This window comes from Patella vulgata, chromosome 8 (genome assembly GCF_932274485.2).
Source record: "Patella vulgata chromosome 8, xgPatVulg1.2, whole genome shotgun sequence".
In the NCBI taxonomy this organism is placed as follows: Eukaryota; Metazoa; Mollusca; class Gastropoda; family Patellidae; genus Patella; species Patella vulgata.
The window spans coordinates 51,982,736-52,004,613 of record NC_065886.2 but is presented as its reverse complement, the minus strand read 5'-3'; the positions used below and the strand labels follow the sequence as shown (position 1 = coordinate 52,004,613).

The 21,878-nt window shown below is 38.4% G+C and overlaps 2 protein-coding genes across 2 annotated transcripts; both read left to right on the top strand.

Annotated features, from left to right (window-relative positions):
* Positions 1-3,141: 3,141 nt before the first annotated feature.
* Positions 3,142-5,831, top strand: LOC126830380 (tubulin beta chain-like). The gene is made up of 3 exons (XM_056102906.1): positions 3,142-3,198; positions 3,423-3,722; positions 5,709-5,831. The coding sequence occupies exons 1-3, from the start codon at positions 3,142-3,144 to the stop codon at positions 5,829-5,831; spliced, it is 480 nt and encodes a 159-aa protein (XP_055958881.1).
* Positions 5,832-10,133: 4,302 nt separating this feature from the next.
* On the top strand, positions 10,134-12,400 carry LOC126831071 (tubulin beta chain-like). The gene is made up of 3 exons (XM_056102904.1): positions 10,134-10,190; positions 10,365-10,664; positions 12,278-12,400. The coding sequence occupies exons 1-3, from the start codon at positions 10,134-10,136 to the stop codon at positions 12,398-12,400; spliced, it is 480 nt and encodes a 159-aa protein (XP_055958879.1).
* Positions 12,401-21,878: the final 9,478 nt, after the last annotated feature.

Below are 21,878 nucleotides of genomic sequence, written 5' to 3'. Positions count from 1 at the left end.
ATCTTCCGATTACTGAAAGTTTGGAAACGGTTATTTCCATATTACCGGCGGTCCGGGGCCAATAAGCTGTCAAGTTTTGCCATGTAACTTATAAATGATAATAATAGTCTGACCAAAGGGCGGCCATGATGAGCACACGATGTAATTGTATGAAACCCATCTTCCACACAGTTCTGTTGACACTTGTGGATTTAAATCAGATGTTGATATATTGCTGGAAATAACATTAATACATTTAGAGCAATATGGTCCCCCCCCCCAAAAAAAAATAAATAAAAGTTTAACAAGGAAAGCAAATAAAATGAAATGTGGTTTAACGCCCTACTTTTCTGCACCAAACGAACTAATGAAGACGGACATATGCCATACAGTGCATGTGGTGTAAGAGAAATTTTGTCCAAACAGCGACGCTACATTTCGAATTCCAATCGACAATGGTTCTTTGGCGTGCACGTCAATTTGTACAACAGTCCTCTGGTTTTTGTCCCATTCGAACAACTAGACACTATTCCTCGCCAGACTGGTATCGAATGAATAGACCAGACTCGCGTGGCGTGCACGTGAAATACATCCGTAGAAGAATAAACGAGAAACAATGCTGCCAGGACAAAATTATCTTCACCATCATGACATACATAGCCATAATTAATAAAATTGTCATATCTTAGTCCCATTCTGGCTAAAGTATTGTGTCGAAATGACGTTAACGAACTTTCAATTCCATTGAGTCGCAGTTGTCATTCCTATTCTTAATATATATAATAAAGTTTGTGTCTGGTTAATCTCGTTTTCATTTATTATGAGGTAATTGTCCTTCTTAGAAAATGACGTTCAGTTTTTAATTTTACGGTCCTTTTGGGAATCGTGAGTCAAAATAGCAGCACATTCGAAATCCCTTTTTATGCGGTTTGCATCAGAATGGAAGAAACAGTTCTCTAAAAATGTGCCCGGTATGTGAGCGTTTAATAGGAAATTTATTAAATATGTTCCCATTAAATACATAACTAAATCATGTCGCGGGGTAATTGTGCTAGCAAAATTGAGAGCTTGGGGCGGGGGGTGGTGGGGGTGGGGGCAGCCCAGTGAATGTCACTCGGCTTTATGGGGCGCCCATACTGGGCACGACGGTCGTTGGCTTCGCATTGAGTCAAATGGAAAGGGCGCGGTTCGGCGGTTGCCCCCCACCCCCCGCTAGCTACGGACCTGATTATATGTAATCGGTAATAAACGTAATACGTACATAGTATGCACCAAACAAATCAATGTCATTTACCTTCAACCCCACACCGATGTTGATAATCTAGAATGATAATTGAATCAGTCATGTCCATTATAATTTTGATGATCTAGAATGATAATATAATCAAATATGTCCATTATAATGTTAGCATTGATTGCTATAATGAAATGAAATGAAATGGTGTTTAACGACCTACTGTTCTGCTCCGACTGGGATAATGAACATACGCCATACAGTGCGCTATGGGAGAAAGAGAAATTTTGCCCTGAAAGCGGCGCTGTTCGGTCTACTCTTTTATCCAATTCCAACTGCCAGGGGATCTTGCACCACACCAATATGTACACGGGACCTCGGTTTTTTGTCCCACCCGAACAACTAGACAGCTATCCTTGTCAGACCCTACGTCAGACCCTCTGTCCTGCATCACTGACAGGCAAAACTAAGCCGGAAAACCCCGATAAACTTTCTCGGCCATCAACGAGCCCGTGTCCTACCCATTTAGCCACCTTGGCTCTCCTTGATTGCTATAACAAATGGCCTAATTAGCAGCTATCACAGGTATGTCTCGAGACATTTTGAAAACGTTTCATTTCCTTCCCTTAGCTTAATAAAGAGGGTATCCTTACGTCCACTGGATCTTTAGCAGTGTGTGGGGGGGGGGGAACCGGAGGACCCAGAGAAAAACCACGAGGTTGGGCAGGTGAACCTACTCCTTGTCACGTACAGACAGGGAATCGAAACCACGCCAGTTGATTCAATGGCAGACCTTATGATACAACGCACACGCACTTACCATTCGGCCATCCACCCCATCCCCTCACTTGGAAGAAAAAGACGTCTAATATTGTAAGTGCCTTAGGGCCGCACTTCACGCAAAACAAAATCGATAAGACAAACCTGTGGACGAATATCAAATCTAGTGAATGGATCCGGGAGCCAGTTGTAAGATAACCCTTCAGAGGAAGATGGCATTAAATTAAATAAATTAATTTCAGACACACATATAGTATTGGACAGTTATTGTTTCCTCAGAGCACCATGTAAAAGTTTCAAGAATTATTAATATTAAATGAAACGAGTTTATTAGACTATGGTAAGGCTGGGTTTTGTTTTCGTGGTTTATTTCACATTAAGCATAATTAATGAAATGTACATCACATCAATGTTTATATGTACAAAATAATAAATAAATGAAGATGCCCTTTGCCTGTTTTTATGTTACGTTAGATTTTAACATTTCTTCAGACAAAATATGGGTCAAAACCCTTTGTTTGTTTTTATGTTACGTTAGATTTTAACATTTCTTTAGACACAATGGGTCAAAACAATCTTCAAGTTCATGTTGCCCTACAAGTTAATGGCGGCTAAATCTATTTGTTAAGGCCAGCTCAAGTTTTGTCAAGGTCGCTGAGATGTAAATATGGTTAGGGCCCGTGATTGTTGACGAGATCGTGGGCTAGGGTCGGGGTAAGCACTGGGGCTAGGTCTAGGGTTAGGGATGGGATTAGCGCTAGCCCTGTTTGCATCTTGTGACCTATACGAAAAATTGAGCTGGCCTAACCAGTTAATCACGGTAAATCACTAAGATTGACCAATTGTGTTGCCATTGTAATATCTACCTATGAAATGAGCTGGTGTCAAACCGTCTGTGGGAGTGAGATACAATGGTTGTATAAGTACATGTAATAACTATTATATAACATCTAGTTAAACAATCGATATATACAGTAGTATATAGCTGGATTAATGACCAGGTATTATCTCTATCTAACTTATAAAACACCTTGACAACCTAATAACCATGGATACATTGAATATATAAAGCAATACCAAGCTGTCTTCAACATTCACTTTCTGTCTTCTACAGTTTGTCTTCACAGTTAACCCTTTAAACTTTTAACATGAGAGAAATCGTTCATATGCAAACTGGCCAATGTGGCAACCAGATCGGAGCTAAGGTAAGTTTTATTCATACTGCATTATTTGATTACATTGCAGATAAAAACAGACAACATTATTTGATAACTTGATGATTTGAAATACATTTCAGAAAAAAAATTTCAACAGAATTCGATTATAAATTGTTCAGGTATTATAGAGGGAAAAAGTCAAAATATTTTTAAAAATCACCATGGAAGAGAAGAGGATTTTCGTTTAACGTATCTGTTATATTATTTTTCAGTTCTGGGAAGTAATCTCTGATGAACATGGTATTGACCCAACTGGAACTTACCACGGTGATTCTGATCTTCAGTTGGAGAGAATCAACGTTTATTATAATGAAGCTACAGGAGGAAAATATGTACCCAGAGCTGTTCTCGTCGATTTGGAACCCGGTACCATGGATTCTGTACGATCAGGACCTTTTGGTCAGATCTTCCGTCCAGATAATTTTGTCTTTGGTCAGAGTGGTGCTGGTAATAACTGGGCTAAAGGTCATTATACAGAAGGCGCCGAGTTGGTTGATTCTGTTCTAGATGTGGTCCGTAAAGAAGCTGAAAGCTGTGATTGTTTACAGGGATTCCAATTGACCCATTCCCTTGGTGGTGGAACTGGTTCTGGTATGGGAACTCTCCTCATCAGTAAAATCCGTGAAGAATATCCAGATAGAATCATGAACACCTTCTCTGTCTGTCCTTCCCCTAAGGTAAGAATATTTACACATTACTGTTTTGAAATTACAGGCATAGGTATACCGCATTATGTAATTAACAGTTATATACCTGAGGCAATAATCTTTTGGGCAATAGACGGCCGAATGGTTAATGTGTGTGCACTGCATCATTAGTCTCGAAATGACCTAGTTTGAATAAATATAACGGATTGAGATTATTTGTAACGGGTGTAGTCATTTGGGCTGGACGAAAAACCATGGTCTCCTGTAAATAAATGTAAAGATTACGAAAATTTTTCTCCCCGTATTGCATTCAATTATTATTATCCAGCTGTCTTGCTCATTCATAATTTCTTACATCAAATCTTTGTTCTATCTGTACCTTAAAGAAGCATTATGTAAGATTTGGATAAAGAGCGGACAGTTCTCGCTAAAACAGTTTAAAAATAGATGAAAAAGGAATATATTGAAAATTTCATTTAATTGCTTTATAATGAGCGGTGTTTGAAGTTTTGATAAGAATAGTGTAGTATCGATTTCATTGTTACCACTGTTACGATAATAAACAAAGTCTTGGTTATCCATTTTTAAATTAAATTATTAAATGGCGATCCTGTTTCAATCTATTAAAAATCACTACCACCCGATGCTCTAGAGAGTCATTATGCAAGAGCTAAATCTGTCTATTGCAGGTCTTTCTTTAGGCCTTAAATGTTATATAAACTATTAATTAGACATTAATTAACTTAATCAGACCATAATCAACTCTAGATGGCATCGCTAGCCTGCGATCTTAAGTGGATTGTGAGCCGATTTACTGCATAACTTTCCTTCTCGATTAAACGATTAAATGGATAATCGAGACTATGCTGTTTATCGTACTGACTTTAGTAATGATGACTGAGGCTGGGCAGAAATTTCATTCGCTTAGTTTTCGGTTCATAGTGAATGAATTTAAATGAAATTTTCAGCAAATTGCCTTTGCGTTATCTAGTTTTTAACTATTATAGTGAGAACTGCCAACTCGTTATCGAATCTCCCATAATGTATCTTTAATCAATAATTTATTTAACATTTGGGGCTATAAGAAAGATCTGCAATGTATCTTTAATAGTTTAGATAATGTATCTTTAATAGTCGTTTATATTTGTATAATTTCAGGTATCAGATACAGTTGTTGAACCGTACAACGCTACTCTCTCGGTTCATCAACTGGTAGAAAATACAGACGAGACCTACTGTATTGATAACGAGGCCCTCTATGATATCTGTTTCCGTACCCTCAAACTCACCACACCCACTTACGGTGACCTCAATCATCTGGTGTCAGCCACCATGTCTGGAGTGACCACCTGTCTTCGATTCCCTGGTCAACTGAATGCTGATCTACGTAAACTGGCTGTCAACATGGTACCTTTCCCACGTTTACATTTCTTTATGCCAGGTTTTGCTCCCCTCACCTCTCGTGGATCCCAGCAGTACCGAGCTCTCACTGTACCCGAACTCACCCAGCAGATGTTTGATGCCAAGAACATGATGGCTGCCTGCGATCCTCGTCACGGACGTTACCTAACAGTAGCTACCATGTTCAGAGGTCGTATGTCCATGAAGGAGGTGGATGAACAGATGTTGAACGTTCAGAATAAAAACAGCAGCTACTTTGTTGAATGGATTCCCAACAACATAAAAACAGCTGTTTGTGATATTCCACCAAGAGGTCTGAAGATGTCAGGAACATTTATTGGTAACAGTACAGCTATTCAAGAACTGTTTAAGAGAATATCTGAACAGTTTACAGCTATGTTCAGAAGAAAGGCTTTCCTCCATTGGTATACTGGTGAAGGTATGGATGAGATGGAATTTACGGAAGCTGAATCTAACATGAATGATCTGGTATCTGAATATCAACAATACCAGGATGCTACAGCTGAAGAGGAAGGAGAATTTGATGAAGAAGAAGGCGAAGAAGAAGGTTAAATAGAAGATACGCAAATCTAATTAGTAGAAATATTAAAATTTTTATAAATTGTTTAATCATTGTTATGTTTATTCTGTATTGATGTAAATTGAGAATAAATAAGTTAAAATATTACACAGTCGTTTCAATAAGTTAAACTCAATTACATTTTGTTCATTTAAAGCCGTGGACTTTCTAATGTCCCATCAAATATGATAGGCAGGGGGAACAAGATTCCGCCCATGCCCCCAAAAACAATATCTATATGTGTGCGGGGAAGGGGGGGGGGGGGTCCCAGTGCCGTCGAGTAATATTGGGCTGTGTGGAACATGCTAGAGTCGATTTGTAGCAAATCTGGCCCACGGTGTATGTTTGATAATGGTTGAGCATGATTTTTACTTATTTGCCAAGGGGGCGCAAAAACGCAAAACCATGACGTCAATCTCACTGAGCCCCTGATCAGAGGTTTTATGATACCCTGGGTCAAAGTATAAGGTATAATACTGAGAAATATGACAGAGCAGATACAATAAACTATTTATATAACACTATAGGGTTATTTTAGGTCTAAGAATTAGTGTTCTGTTTAATATAGAAATCTTTACCTACAGGATGTGTGACGAAAACTAGGGTAATGAAGTAGCTTGCATTATCCTACTATTAACGGAGAGTCTAGACTTAGACTAACTCACCCCCAGTTATGTCAGTACCCATTTCTGGAAAGTAGGGTACTACAGTCCAGTCCAGATTAGTACAATTAACTAGAATAATGTTGACGTTAAATGGTGCCTATATGAAACACGTACACAAAAATAGTAAATGTCCCGCCCTAAAAGCTAATGCATTATACTTCTATATATTATAGAGCGGGTTTTATTTATCCTCAGACAATCATTCGGAGCTCAAGGGGAACATACCTATAGCCTCCTCGGCTTAGAGGCTAGGGTGAACACATCATCCTAGCGCGAACGTTATGTAGAACTATCAAGAAGTATGTGGCTCTTGCCACGTTTAAGCCGTTAGGTCTGAGTTAGAAAGGACATTAAACTCAGACCGTGGAGATTTAAATAACTCGAAAAGTAACTATCATAGAGATTGTAGTTTCGTGTATGTAACCTTTGTAGTTTGCTGTATTCGTTAGATAAACTTAGTAACAACATAAACTGTGTTCCAGAGTCAATTAATTGATGATTGAAATAATTGATCCAACAACGTGAAGTCCAAGCTGGTCCTAGACCATCAACTGTCCCCATGGTGTCACAGCTAATTCCTTTTTGGTACCGCGACACAGGATAGTGTCACATCTAATTCCTTTTTGGTACCGCGACACAGGATAGTGTCACATCTAATTCCTTTTTGGTACCGCGACACAGGATAGTGTCACAGCTAATCCCTTTTTGGTACCGCGACACAGCATAGTGTCACATCTAATTCCTTTTTGGTACCGCGACACAGCATAGTGTCACATCTAATTCCTTTTTGGTACCGCGACACAGGATAGTGTCACAGCTAATTCCTTTTTGGTGGCCGAGACACAGGATAATGCCATATTTATTAAATTTCATACTTTGTTTGGATTCCCAACTGAAATGGATGCCTGGGGCCATCTCACCGCCCCCCCCCTCCCCCCAGGATACTATTACAAACTACAACGATCTATACCTACCCGAATAACCCATATTCTTTGGAAAAAAATGCGTATAAACGACTAGGGTAAAGTAGCCGTCTCTAAAGCCCTTATCCGAGGGCTGGGACTTGTAATTTGCAATGGGTTCAATTCTACTTTGGAACTATTACAAGAAGAAGGGCCAGCTTTTCACTACAGACAGGACCACCAATTAGTCATATGTTTGCTCCCATATTTTTAAGAGGTTGACAACCGGAATTTTGAGATACTCAATCTTGAGGTAGTATACGACGTACTATATATACATGTAACAAACCGACGTACATATCGTCGTAAATAACATCTAAAAGGAGCTAAGTCTCTAACTCAATATTTTCCATAATATTCGAAATTAAAAACACAAATTAGAATTCAATATTGGTCAATTTCAATCCATATTGATGTTGTTATGTTACCGTGGAAATGTGGGATCCTAATATCCAATATTTAAGACACAATGAACGTTTTAATATATGGTACACGAGTCGTGTGCCATATCGTTTCGGGTGCAAAACCAATGAACAAAGAAACCCATATCCTAAATTACAATACGACAGCAAATAGTAATGGCTGATTCACAAATGATAAAATAATAATAAAATAATGTTTAGAGCGGACGAGCAGGCGTAAACGACTGTCGTTCAGTTTGAACTGTTTCACCGAATATAATTCATTAGAAATTATTTTTTTTATAAAAATTGATTATAAAACACTTTATATACACTCATATTACATTAATATGTACTTTTATACCAACATCTATGGTTCCAAAAAATAACCACATACGCCCTTTAACTCTGTTATCCTTCCTCCATCAAATCAAAAACTAGCAGAAAATGTCAATTCAAACACACTTCTTCGAGTCTTCACCAAAATGTCAATAAAATGACATGCAAAAGGGTGTGAGTAACTATTATATTACAATACACTGAATAATTTATACACGGTGAATACAGTCAATACAGGGGGGGGGGGGGGGTGTGGATGGCCAAATGGTCAGTCAGTGCGCGTTGTATCATAAGGTCTGTCATTGAGTAAACTGGCGTGGTTTTGATACCCCGGTTGTACGTGACAAGGAGTAGGGTCGCCTGTCCAACATCGTGGGTTTTCTCCAGGTCCTCCGGTTTCCTCCCACTAGTACTAAAGACCCCTACGCGCAAGAGAATTATTGAAATAAAATTGAACCATATGTTAGTCCCGAAATGACATACTTAGTGTCGAGTGGACGTTAAACCCGATTTCTCTCCCTGTCTCACAGTCAATACACAGTAAGGAACAAATTTCTAAATGTTATGATTTGTATTCTGAAAGAAAATATTTCATTTAAGGTAGGATTGTTTTACATTTATTTCATATGTAACTTACTTCAATTATAATTTACATTTTTTAGATTGAAATAAAAATATTTAAATCAAATTGCGCATTTTAATCGGTGTTAAGACGACTTTTATGAATTTAAATTTACAAAATTTATTTAAACAAAAATTCTTTGTCGAATATCCGATACACATCATCCCCTCCCACAACCTCTCACTTCGACTTTCTTCGGTTTTTGAAATAAATAGAGAGAGTTAGGTGGTTTTGAACTAATGCTTGCACCTGGTGTATCATGGTCTTCATCATTGAAATTGTCATTAATGTTTTCCGACTCTAATCTGTGTTTCTTTGCCAAAATATTGTCCATTAATCTAAAACCACTCAGAATCTTATGAATTTGTTCATCGAGATTTTCCGGCGTGGTTCCCCCTTGTCAGTGATGCAGGACGGAGGGCCTGACAAGGAAAGCTGTCTAGTCCTTCGGATGAGACGAAAAACCGAGGTCCCGTGTATACATAGGCGTGCACGTAAAAGATCCCTTGGCAGTTTGAATTCGATATAAGAGTAGGCCGTAGTGCCGCTATCCGGGCAAAATCTCCCCTCATAGCACACTGTATGGCGTACGTCCGTCTTCATTAGCCCTGTTCGGGGCAAAACAGTAGGACGTTAAACCCCATTTCATTTTATTTCTTATGAATATGGTTTTACGTTTAATTTGATCTTTTACGAGAACCAGTGTCCTAAATATAATCACCAGTTGATTTTTCTTTGTTTTTGTTTTTAACGAAGGAGGAGGGAGTGAGATATTTTAAAATGTTTAATAAACTAACATTAGGATTTTGACGTTGCAGATAGCACAAATCAATGAATGAATATCTTATTTAGCTCTCTAAGGAGAAATGATAAATTCGACGATCCAGCGTGCAATTCTGATGTATTAAATAATCTATCAACATTCTATTTTTAGCATTTTGCAATTTCGTTCAGCTTACATGTTAAATTGATTAAAAAGGCTATCGACTTTAGTTGCAGTAAACATTAATAATTGACAAACAATACTGGTACTATCAAGGTAATCAAATTACCAGTAAATAACTATGTATAACCGGTATTATCCACTTAGCTAATAAAATATAAACTGCTATAACATAGCTTTAACTGTGATTATAATTAAAACCTACAGGATTAAAGGATTAACCTTGGCAACACAACTAGAGGTGTTTTTTAACCTTGGATACACCACGGGTTGTAATGTATATAAGGTAAATGCATGTCGTATTCAATATTCACTTTCTGTCTTCTACAGTTGTCTTCACTGTTAACCCTTTAAACTTTCAACATGAGAGAAATCGTTCATATGCAAACTGGCCAATGCGGCAACCAGATCGGAGCTAAGGTAGGTTTAATTCATTGTGACTGTGACGCCAGTTGATTCAGTGACAGACCTTATGATACAACGCACACGCGCTAACCGTTCAGCCATCCAACCCCCCTAGTTAGTTTAAAAGGGCGTATATTAAATTGAGAACAACAATTGTTGACAGTAAAATGACATTTTGCTCTTTTTCAGTTCTGGGAAGTAATCTCTGATGAACATGGTATCGACCCAACTGGAACTTACCACGGTGATTCTGATCTTCAGTTGGAGAGAATCAACGTTTATTATAATGAAGCTACAGGAGGAAAATATGTACCCAGAGCTGTTCTCGTCGATTTGGAACCCGGTACCATGGATTCTGTACGATCAGGACCTTTTGGTCAGATCTTTCGTCCAGATAATTTTGTCTTTGGTCAGAGTGGTGCTGGTAATAACTGGGCTAAAGGTCATTATACAGAAGGTGCCGAGTTGGTTGATTCTGTTCTAGATGTGGTCCGTAAAGAAGCTGAAAGCTGTGATTGTCTACAGGGATTCCAGTTGACCCATTCTCTTGGTGGTGGAACTGGTTCTGGTATGGGAACTCTCCTCATCAGTAAAATCCGTGAAGAATATCCAGATAGAATCATGAACACCTTCTCTGTCTGTCCTTCACCTAAGGTAAGAATATTTGGATACTATTGTTTTGAAAGAGAGAGAGAGAAATGGGGTTTAACGTCCACTCGACACAAACTAGGTCATTTCGGGACTAACATATGGTTCAATTTTATTTTCATAATTGGCTTGCGCATACGGGTTTTTAGCAGTGGGAGGAAACTGGAGGAACCGGAGAAAACCAACGAGGTTAGACAGGCGACCCTACTCCTTGTCACGTACAACTGGGGATTCGAAACCACGCCAGTTGACTCAATGACAGACTTTATGATACAGCACGCACGTGCTAACCATTCAGTCATCCAACCCCCCTGTTTTGAAAGGACATGCATAAGTAACAGTATTCAATTAAAAATATGTGTGGTTTAGTGGTCAAGAGTGAGACATTGAGTAATATATTGAAACAACACGAGGGACATCAGTCCCGAGTTGTTGTTTCAATATACATGTATTAAGCAATGTCTTAGGGGCTAGACTATTGAACAACTTAAAATACAGACACTCGAACGTGCTTTGCAATGAAATACGTCACGCGAGTATAACAATGTACGCCTGGCACATTGCTGGTACCATTATTTGAAATAATGGTACACCAACATCAAAGGATGACGTCACATCTGTATTTTAAATATAGATAATGAACAATGTTTGAAAAGCACTTTAATCGCTTATGTAAAACAAAATTTTCATAATTCAGTATATCAAATTATTATTCTTTCTGTATCTTAATAGTTGTTTTTATTTTGTATTTATAATTTTAGGTATCAGATACAGTTGTTGAACCGTATAACGCTACCCTCTCAGTTCATCAACTAGTAGAAAATACAGACGAGACTTACTGTATTGATAACGAGGCCCTCTATGATATCTGTTTCCGTACCCTCAAACTGACCACACCCACTTACGGTGACCTCAATCATCTGGTGTCAGCCACCATGTCTGGAGTGACCACCTGTCTACGATTCCCTGGTCAACTGAATGCTGATCTACGTAAACTAGCTGTCAACATGGTACCTTTCCCACGTCTACATTTCTTTATGCCAGGTTTTGCTCCCCTCACCTCTCGTGGTTCCCAGCAGTACCGAGCTCTCACTGTACCCGAACTCACCCAGCAGATGTTTGATGCCAAGAACATGATGGCTGCCTGTGACCCGCGTCACGGACGTTACCTAACAGTAGCTACCATGTTCAGAGGTCGTATGTCCATGAAGGAGGTAGATGAACAGATGTTGAACGTTCAGAATAAAAACAGCAGCTACTTTGTTGAATGGATTCCCAACAACGTAAAAACAGCTGTCTGTGATATTCCACCAAGAGGTCTGAAGATGTCAGGAACATTTATTGGTAACAGTACAGCTATTCAAGAACTGTTTAAGAGAATATCAGAACAGTTTACAGCTATGTTCAGACGAAAGGCTTTCCTCCATTGGTATACTGGTGAAGGTATGGATGAGATGGAATTTACGGAAGCTGAATCTAACATGAATGATCTGGTATCTGAATATCAACAATACCAGGATGCTACAGCTGAAGAGGAAGGAGAATTTGATGAAGAAGAAGGCGAAGAAGAAGGTTAAATAGAAGATACGCAAATCTAATTACTAGAAATATTTAAATTATTATAAATTATTTTAATCATTGTTATGTTTATTCTGTATTATGGAAATCAGGATTAAATAAGTTAAAATATAATTTAAGCTTTCGTTCATTTTGGGAACTGTTATTTCCATATTAGTTGCGGTCTGAGACCAATCAGCTGTCGAGTTTTGTCATGTAACTTCTATATGATAATAAGGGGGTTAGATAGCTGAGTGGTTAGCGCGTGCGCGTTGTATCATAAGGTCTGTCATTGGGTCAACGCGTTGGTTTTTATTCTCCGGTTGTACGTGACAAGCAGTAGGGTCGCCTGTCCAACCTCGTGGCTTTTCTCCAATCTAAAAAATTATTATAAATTATTTAAATCATTCTTATGTTTATTCTCTATTTATGCAAATCGGGAATAAATAAATAATTTAAAGTAAATAAATAAGTAAGAAAATATAACCGAATGTGTCTAAGATTCCTATAAATAAATATAACCTTACATCTATCTCAATCCTGCGAATTGAGATGTGTGGAGGCGTACCCGTCCTGTGTATGTGTGTGTGTGTGTGTGTGGGGGGGGGGCTTTGTGTGAATCGTATAATCGTATAACCGAATGTATCTAAGATTCCTATAAATAAATATAACCTTACATCTACCTCAATCCTGCGAATTGAGATGTGTGGAGGCGTACCCGTCCTGTTCGCAAAGATCGTGGAGGCGGGTGGGTGTGTGTATGAGTGTGTGTGTGTGTGTGGGGGGGGGGGGGGGGGGGCTTTGTGTGAATCGTATAACACTTATCATAGGAATATAGTTAAAAAATATGGTTCAATTTAGCCTTTTTGTTATACTGGCTGCTGATTTGTTAAAGACTTATTTGGGGGGGGGGGGGGGGGGTGATGCAAAATTTGATCCTCTTGACATATTAAGAAGTAATCCTGATGTAATAATGATCTTTATTCACGAAAATTCATTAAATTTCATTTTACATTTTCATTATATTCATATATTCATTTCACATCAAACTATAAACGATTTAGATTTAACATTTATTAATAGTACCTTAAAATAATATCTATACATTTTATTAAACCTCAGACTTTTTCTTAACAGTATTTACTTTTGTGGGACCGAGAAAAATGGCAATATATTTTCAATGAATTTACAACATATTTATTAGTTTATGTAAGTGGGTAGTGATGTCAGATGTGTACTGTTTCTCAAACATTCGGCACAAACAAATGATCCTCCAATCGGACTTCCATCCCGTTTGGAGAAAGAAATCACCATATTTATATGATCGCTGTGGGTACGAATCTGCTACTGTCTTGAGGACATTCGGTGTGAGAAAAATTTGATGTTTCGTCATCATTTGGTGCATTTGTCGAACACCCGACCTCCAGGCTAGCGAGCCAGCGTCTTACCCACTTAGCCACGTGATCCCCTGCATTGGCCGAGAAAGTTCATACAGATTTTCCGGCATGGTTTCCCCTTGTCAGTGATGCAGGACGGAGGGCCTGACAAGGACAGCTGTCTAGTCCTTCGGATGTGACGAAAAACCGAGGTCCCGTGCACACATTGGCGTGCACGTAAAAGATCCCTTGACAATTGGAATTCGATATAAGAGTAGGCCGTAGTGCCGCTGTCCGGGCAAAATTTCCCTCATAACACACTGTATGGCGTATGCCCGTCTTCATTACCCCATCATAGGAGCAGAATAGTAGGACGTTAAACCCCATTTCATTTCATTTCATATTGACGAAGCACGGTTTCCGGAGATGTAGGTTTATAGAGAGGGGGGTGGGGTGGTGGCAGTGTGTTTTTCACCGCGTGGGTTCCGAACTGTTTTTCCAATATTTGACTGTCGGCAACACGATTTACCGGACTCCGGACATAATTTGACAGGTTCAGATTAGCTCTTCCCATTATCCCATTACCTTGTGAAATCGTGAGCAATAGCAAGTGGAATTAAAACTTCCTGAATTATCATCACACTTACACTTTTATAACACGAAAATTGTCAGATCAGAATTACATTTATAACGGCGGGTTTGCATCCCTTACAGTCTAAAGAAACGTCCAAAATCGATTCAAAAGCAGACAGTTCTATATTGTAACCTGCGTCTAATGATTTTCTTTCTAACTCATCAACTGATGATCATAATGATCTTGCACAGTTTCCTCATATAATCTTCTCAGATTCACGAGGATACATACCATTTTTTTCATAACACGGATACAGATTTTCGAAGCCCGTTAAAAATGAAATGAAATGAAATGAAATGGAGTTTAACGTCCTACTGTTTTGCTCCGAACTGGGCTAATGAAGACGGGCATACGCCATACAGTGTGCTATGAGGGAAATTTTGCCCGGACAACGGCACTACGGCCTACTCTTATATCGAATTCCAACTGTCAAGGGATCTTTTACGTGCACGCCAATGAGTACACGGGACCTCGGTTTTTCGTCCCATCCGAACGACTAGACAGCTGTCCTTGTCAGCCCTCCGTCCTGCATCACTGACAAGGGAGAACCACGCCGGAAGCGAAGCCCGTTAAAATAGGCTATGCATGTAGTGCCTCTATATAGCACCCCCTCCCCTCCCCCATTTACCCCCCCCCCCCCCCCCGACCCCCTTTATGCATGGCAATTTTTGTTGACTTTTTGGACTAGAGTCGAGGATGAGTGTTTCAATTTTCATTTTCTGTCAGGTTTTAGTAAATATTCGTGATTTTGAGGCGGAAGGATCTGGAAATAAACAGACATGAATTAGAGTGATATGTTGTGCACTTTGTAGTTATAGGAATGTTCAAAATAAATGTTCTATGCTAAGAAATGTCATGGATTTAACACTGAAGTCATTGGGGGGAGAATTACAGGTCTGACTCCAGACGCTTGTTGTAGTGCTAGGAGAGTTGCGTCCCTTTCTACTAAGATAGACTTCGCCGTCATTAATTTATCCATACACCAAGAAAATATAGTTCCCTTAAGCATGTTGTCATAAAAATAGATTACAGGTTTAGCTTTATCTGTTTCTCTATTTTTAAAACATCAGATCCAACTGTCTTGATACTAAGACTTGTTCGGTATATATTTAGTGCTCAAAAAGCAGTATTTCTCCCTCTGAAAAGAAGTTCGGCGTGTATTTATACAGAAAAGATCTACCGCGTCCGCGTGCCTAGTAGCGGACTTGAGTTGCTAAGCCTATTAAAAGTCCAAGAATACTAAGATGGATTTCACTGTTTTTAAGCGAATCCTCTGAAAATTTCAACGTTCTATTGTTAAAATAATGTAAGTATTTGTATAATGATTTAATTACGTTGTTTATTTTTTTTTACAATTTAGTTCTAGGCCTATATAATAATATTGTTTGTGCAGAAAGAAAACGGAGATACTCCTTCACAATCTTTTCTTGAATCAGTGCGTCTGCTTCTTTGCTTTTGACAGTCAGGTATATGGTTGGTTTGCAATAACTATTATTATTATCAATTTGTAAGCACTCATAAATGTTGGCTAGTACTTAGTACTAGAACCTACCCATCGCCAATAATAATTCAAAATTATACATAGTTATTATAGGCCTAGATCTGTCAATGATATTTACACTACTATTTATTGATATTTATCGGGACTTAAGAAACTGCCATTAATAATTAATGTAGGCCTACTCAAGTCAATGAATGATTCACTTGCATATAGCCTAGTCTGGAAAGAGGTAGGCTCCTTAGGCCTATGCCAATTGAACGACAGCATGGGGACGCTTGCATTGGTGAAGCGGGGGCCTTGATCTTGATTGTCAGTAATATTCGTGCATCATGCGTCATTTCATTTCTTTTTTTGTAAATCGAAGCACAAAAGTGAGTACCGGGTAGTATGTATATTAAAGAATATGTCTATAGGCCTACTAACTAGGCCTAATTGCACAAGAACAAAGAAAAAAGGCGACATATACATTCAAAAAATCTTGAACCGTTGTCAGCTATATAATCATGTGTGTGATGCCATGCTTCATTCATTCATTACAGTTTAACAGAAACTTCCTGGCTATAGTACCTGGTTTGAAGGCAGTCTATTTAACTTACCTTTCAGTATCCAGTAGATTACGTCTAATATTATATTATCAGTCACAACTCTAAATGTCGAAAACAGTTTGCATAAGACAAGAGGATGCCCCGATTTCACATTAACGCCATCGCTAGTTCTTTATATATTGATTTTGCATAAAAGGACGCCCTGATTTCATATTAACGCCATCGCTAGTTCTAATCAATTCAAAAGAATAACCTTACCTTTTATTTTTCCCAACTAAATCTAGGGCCCTGTACATGAGGCGTGAGGCACATTCTAAAAACATTGATTTCAGGAAAACGAATGATATTTAAATTTTATGTCTTGTTCAGGCAAAACTAATTAGGACTTGCCAAGCAGACAGGTTTGGGTATCAGTAGTAAAGCCGTGTTAGGTGGGAGATAGGGCATACGACTTATTATACTATGCCTACGCTACTTGTTAATCATATCCAAATCAATGAACGTAATTTTATAGGGTACCACTTAGAATGCAACTTTAAGAAAAGGAAACCATCTTAAAGTTATACTTTCATATAAACTTATGAACATATAAACTTAACAGTGAATGAAATCTTTTATTTTTCAGATTTGGTACCGAAAGAGACAACTTAAAAAGGTTATAAATCTGGGTAATCCCCAGAATGGAGGAGGAGGAGGGGGAGGAGGAACTGGGCGACACCGGTCAAAATAAAGATGTGTTAAATGAAAAACAAAAACCGTCTCTATCTCCCAAATCACCTAAATCTCCCAAATCACCTAAATCTCCCAAATCACCTAGGCAAAAAAGACTTTCTGTTATCAGAAAACGCCTAACAGACAATGTCGGTAAAAAACAAAAACCTTCTACGTCTTCAACAAGATCATCTAAGCAAAGAAGACTTTCTGTTATCATCAAACGTCTGTCAGAAAATGTCGGTGAAACCCGTAAAAATAACGCAGATGTAATTAAAAAACAAATACTTTCTACGTCTTCAACCATATCACCTAACCAAGGACAATCTATTATCCGAAAAAGTTTCTCAGAAAATGTTGGTAAAACCATTAAAAATACTGAAGATGAGATTGATAAACAAGTACCTTCTACCTCTTCAGTAAAGTCACCTAAGCAAAGACAATTTCATATTAGGAAATGCTTGTCAGAAAATGTGAGTGAAGCTTCAAAGGTGATCAGAAAAGACTCAAGAAATCCTAAAAGGAAATCCAGAACGGCTGTTTATAACAGGAGGGTTAAGTATGATAAGTTGATGGGTAATCAGACTGCAGAAGGAGGTGAAGGTGATGACGAACTAAGTGATGATGATGATCATAAAATCAAGGAACTTATTCTTCCTAGAAAGAGTAAATGTGGCAGAAGGAAAAATAAAGTGCAGGTTTATGGAGATGAAAAGGGTGAAGACGCCGATGATGAACTAAGTGATGAAGGAACCAGAAAAGATCTAAATAAAGTTCCTATAGTCAGCACAGAGCTGGCAGAAACCTCGCAAATTGATATAGCCACATCAACAGAAAGCCTTAATTCCAATGATCCAAGATATATTCCAACAAATGAAGAAACCCTTTCAGCAACTTGTGATCAAGGAAGAAGTGAGCCCCTTGTGATTACAACATCAAAGGACAATTCAGAAGATGATGATAAGCCAACTGTAAATACTGAAGATGATGAAAAAGAAAAACCACTTGAGGTTTCAAAAGAACCAGTTGATGCTAACAGCAGCGGTATCAATGGTAGTTTCGATTCAGCACACCAGATCCCAACAGAGGTACTCAAGACATTGGGTATTATTAGAAAATATCCATCATCAGAGCATATTGATACCAATTCTTCCAAAAGAATAAGACTTGGTCCAAACTTCGTAGAAACATCTGAGAATCAGCAGACTGTAACAAGAAAAATGGAAGATGAACCTTCTACTAGTGGAAGAAGCACACACCAGGAGACTGCAGACAATGCTGTTCCTTCAACAAGTTATGATAGCAGAGATAGCAGGGAAGATATGCAGATGAGAAGAATTTTAAAGCGTAGAACAAAACAACCACCAATTTACACAGGAAATGAACCTTCAACTAGTTCTGCAGCCTTTGAAAAGCAAGCAGTAAGTTATACACATTCCAAAGAAATGGAAGATTCGGATGTGGACATGCTTTCAGATGATGGTGATGATGATGATGATGATTCATATATTGGTGATATCAAAGACTCTGATGATGTTGATGACTCTGATGATGTTGATGACTCTGATGATGTCTCTGATGATGATGATGATGATGACTCTGATGAAGAGGGTTATGTGATCAATGACAGTCTATCCTGTTCTTCCAGTGAAATAAACCAGCCAGGTCATGGTATGATGTACATGACTCTCACACCAAAAGGACTAATGCCACCAGGTTACAATGATGTACAATATCCTTCAACATCTTCACAATTTGCACCACCAGAAGCCAGATTATCTTCATCTGAACCTGCTTTTTATCAATCACCAATCAGATCAGCATCAGATAGTTCTTTTGAAGATCTAACCGATGAACAACTGCTCCGTGCAGCACAACTACCAGAAATAAAACTTAAAAAGCATCCGTGGCCAAAGTTAGAACCTATGGATATATCAGCAACCCAGACTAATACAAAATATCTAGAGGAAGCTGCTATGTATGAAGAGGCCTTTTCACGTTCTCTAAGAAGACGCTCTAAGAACAACAGAGTTGGTTCAAGTCATAACACCACAAATCACCAAATTCGCAAACCCTTAACTGCTGAGGAGTTATATGTTGATGATACTGATTCCAACCACAGAAATATTAACGCAGTATTTGATGATCTGATGGATGATGATGAAGATGAGTTTCCTATGGATAATTTTAAGTCTACATCTGGTAACGTAGGAGATATGCAGAATATCGTGGGAACTAGTGGAACTTTAGTACGTTCACAAGGAATTGTTGAAATTTATCACGAAAATGATGCTGCTGTAATAAAGAAACATTACATTTACAAGCAATACAGTGATAATGGTGATAATAAAGAAAACGATGCTGCTGCTGATTCTGGCAATCACGAAATGGTTTATTATGAAGATTCTGTGAAAACCAGTGAACCATATTGCATTAGTACACATGGAAATCCAAATCAGTTTGAATTTAAAGAAAGATACATTGATGATGTCGGTGTTTTTGCCAGTGCCGATGCCACAAACATTCAGAAAGTTAATCAAACTGTAAGTAATCATACTGCTAAGAATGATGAGGATGATGTTGCTAAAGATGTTGAGAATGAGCATGGTGATGATGATTCAAATCAGATTGAATTTCAGGAAAGATACATTGATGATGGGGATGTTTATGCAAGTCCAGGTGCCACAAGTATCCAGAAAGATATTCATACTGCCAAGAATGATGAGGATGATGTTGCTAAAGATGTTGAGAATGATGTTGATGATTCAAATCAGATTGAATTTCAAGAAAGATACATTTATGATGGGGATGATGGTGGAGGTGCTTATGCTAATTCAGATGCCACAAGCATTCAGAAAGATATTCAGACAGCAAGTGATGAAAATGCCAAGGATGATCTTAATCAGTTTGAATTTCAGGCAAGATACATTGATGATGGGGATGATGGTGGAGGTGTTTATGCTAATTCAGATGCCACAAGCATTCAGAAAGATATTCAGACAGCAAGTGATGAAAATGCCAAGGATGATCTTAATCAGTTTGAATTTCAAGAAAGATACATTTATGATGGGGATGATGGTAGAGGTGTTTATGCTAATTCAGATGCCACAAGCATTCAGAAAGATATTCAGACAGCAAGTGATGAAAATGCCAAGGATGATCTTAATCAGTTTGAATTTCAGGCAAGATACATTGATGATGGGGATGATGGTGGAGGTGTTTATGCTAATTCAGATGCCACAAGCATTCAGAAAGATATTGCAAGTAATGATAATGCCGAGGATGATGTGGATAATGATGATGCTATTTTGTATGGAGGTGATAGTGGAGGGTCATTTGATGAACTAAGTGATGAAGGAACCAGAAAAGATCTAAATAAAGTTCCTATAGTCCGCACAGAGCTGGCAGAAACCTCGCAAATTGATGTAGCCACATCAACAGAAAGCCTTAATTCCAATGATCCAAGATATATTCCAACAAATGAAGAAACCCTTTCAGCAACTTGTGATCAAGGAAGAAGTGAGCCCCTTGTGATTACAACATCAAAGGACAATTCAGAAGATGATGATAAGCCAACTGTAAATACTGAAGATGATGATGATAAAGAAAAACCACTTGAGGTTTCAAAAGTAACAGTTGATGCTAACAGCAGCGGTATCAATGGCAGTTACGGTTCAGCACACCAGATCCCAACAAAGTTACTCAAGACATTGGGTATTATTAGAAAATATCCATCATCAGAGCATATTGATACCAATTCTTCCAAAAGAATAAGACTTGATCCAAACTTCGTAGAAACATCTGAGAATCAGCAGACTGTAACAAGAAAAATGGAAGATGAGCCTTCTACTAGTGGAAGAAGCACACACCAGGAAACTGCAGACAATGCTGTTCCGTCAACGAGTTATGATAGCAGAGATAGCAGGGAAGATATGCAGATGAGAAGAATTTTAAAACGTAGAACAAAACAACCACCAATTTACACAGGAAATGAACCTTCAACTAGTTCTGCAGCCTTTGATGAGCAATCAGTAAGTTATACACATTCCAAAGAAATGGAAGATTCGGATGTGGACATGCTTTCAGATGATGGTGATGATGATGATGATGATGATGATTCATATATTGGTGATATCAAAGACTCTGATGATGATGATGACTCTGATGATGTCTCTTATGATGATGATGATGATGATGATGATGATGATGATGATGATGACTCTGATGATGATGATGATGACTCTGATGAAGAGGGTTATGTGATCAATGACAGTCTATCATGTTCTTCCAGTGAAATAAACCAGCCAGGTCATGGTATGATGTACAAGACCCTCACACCAAAAGGACTAATGCCACCAGGTTACAATGATGTACAATATCCATCAACATCTTCACAATTTGCACCACCAGAAGCCAGATTATCTTCATCTGAACCTGTTTTTTATCAATCACCAATCAGATCAGCATCAGATAGTTCTTTTGAAGATCTAACCGATGAACAACTGCTCCGTGCAGCACAACTACCAGAAATAAAACTTAAAAAGCATCCGTGGCCAAAGTTGGAACCTATGGATATATCAGCAACCCAGACTAATACAAAATATCTAGAGGAAGCTGCTATGTATGAAGAGGCCTTTTCACGTTCTCTAAGAAGACGCTCTAAGAACAACAGAGTTGGTTCAAGTCATAACACCACAAATCACCAAATTCGCAAACCCTTAACTGCTGAGG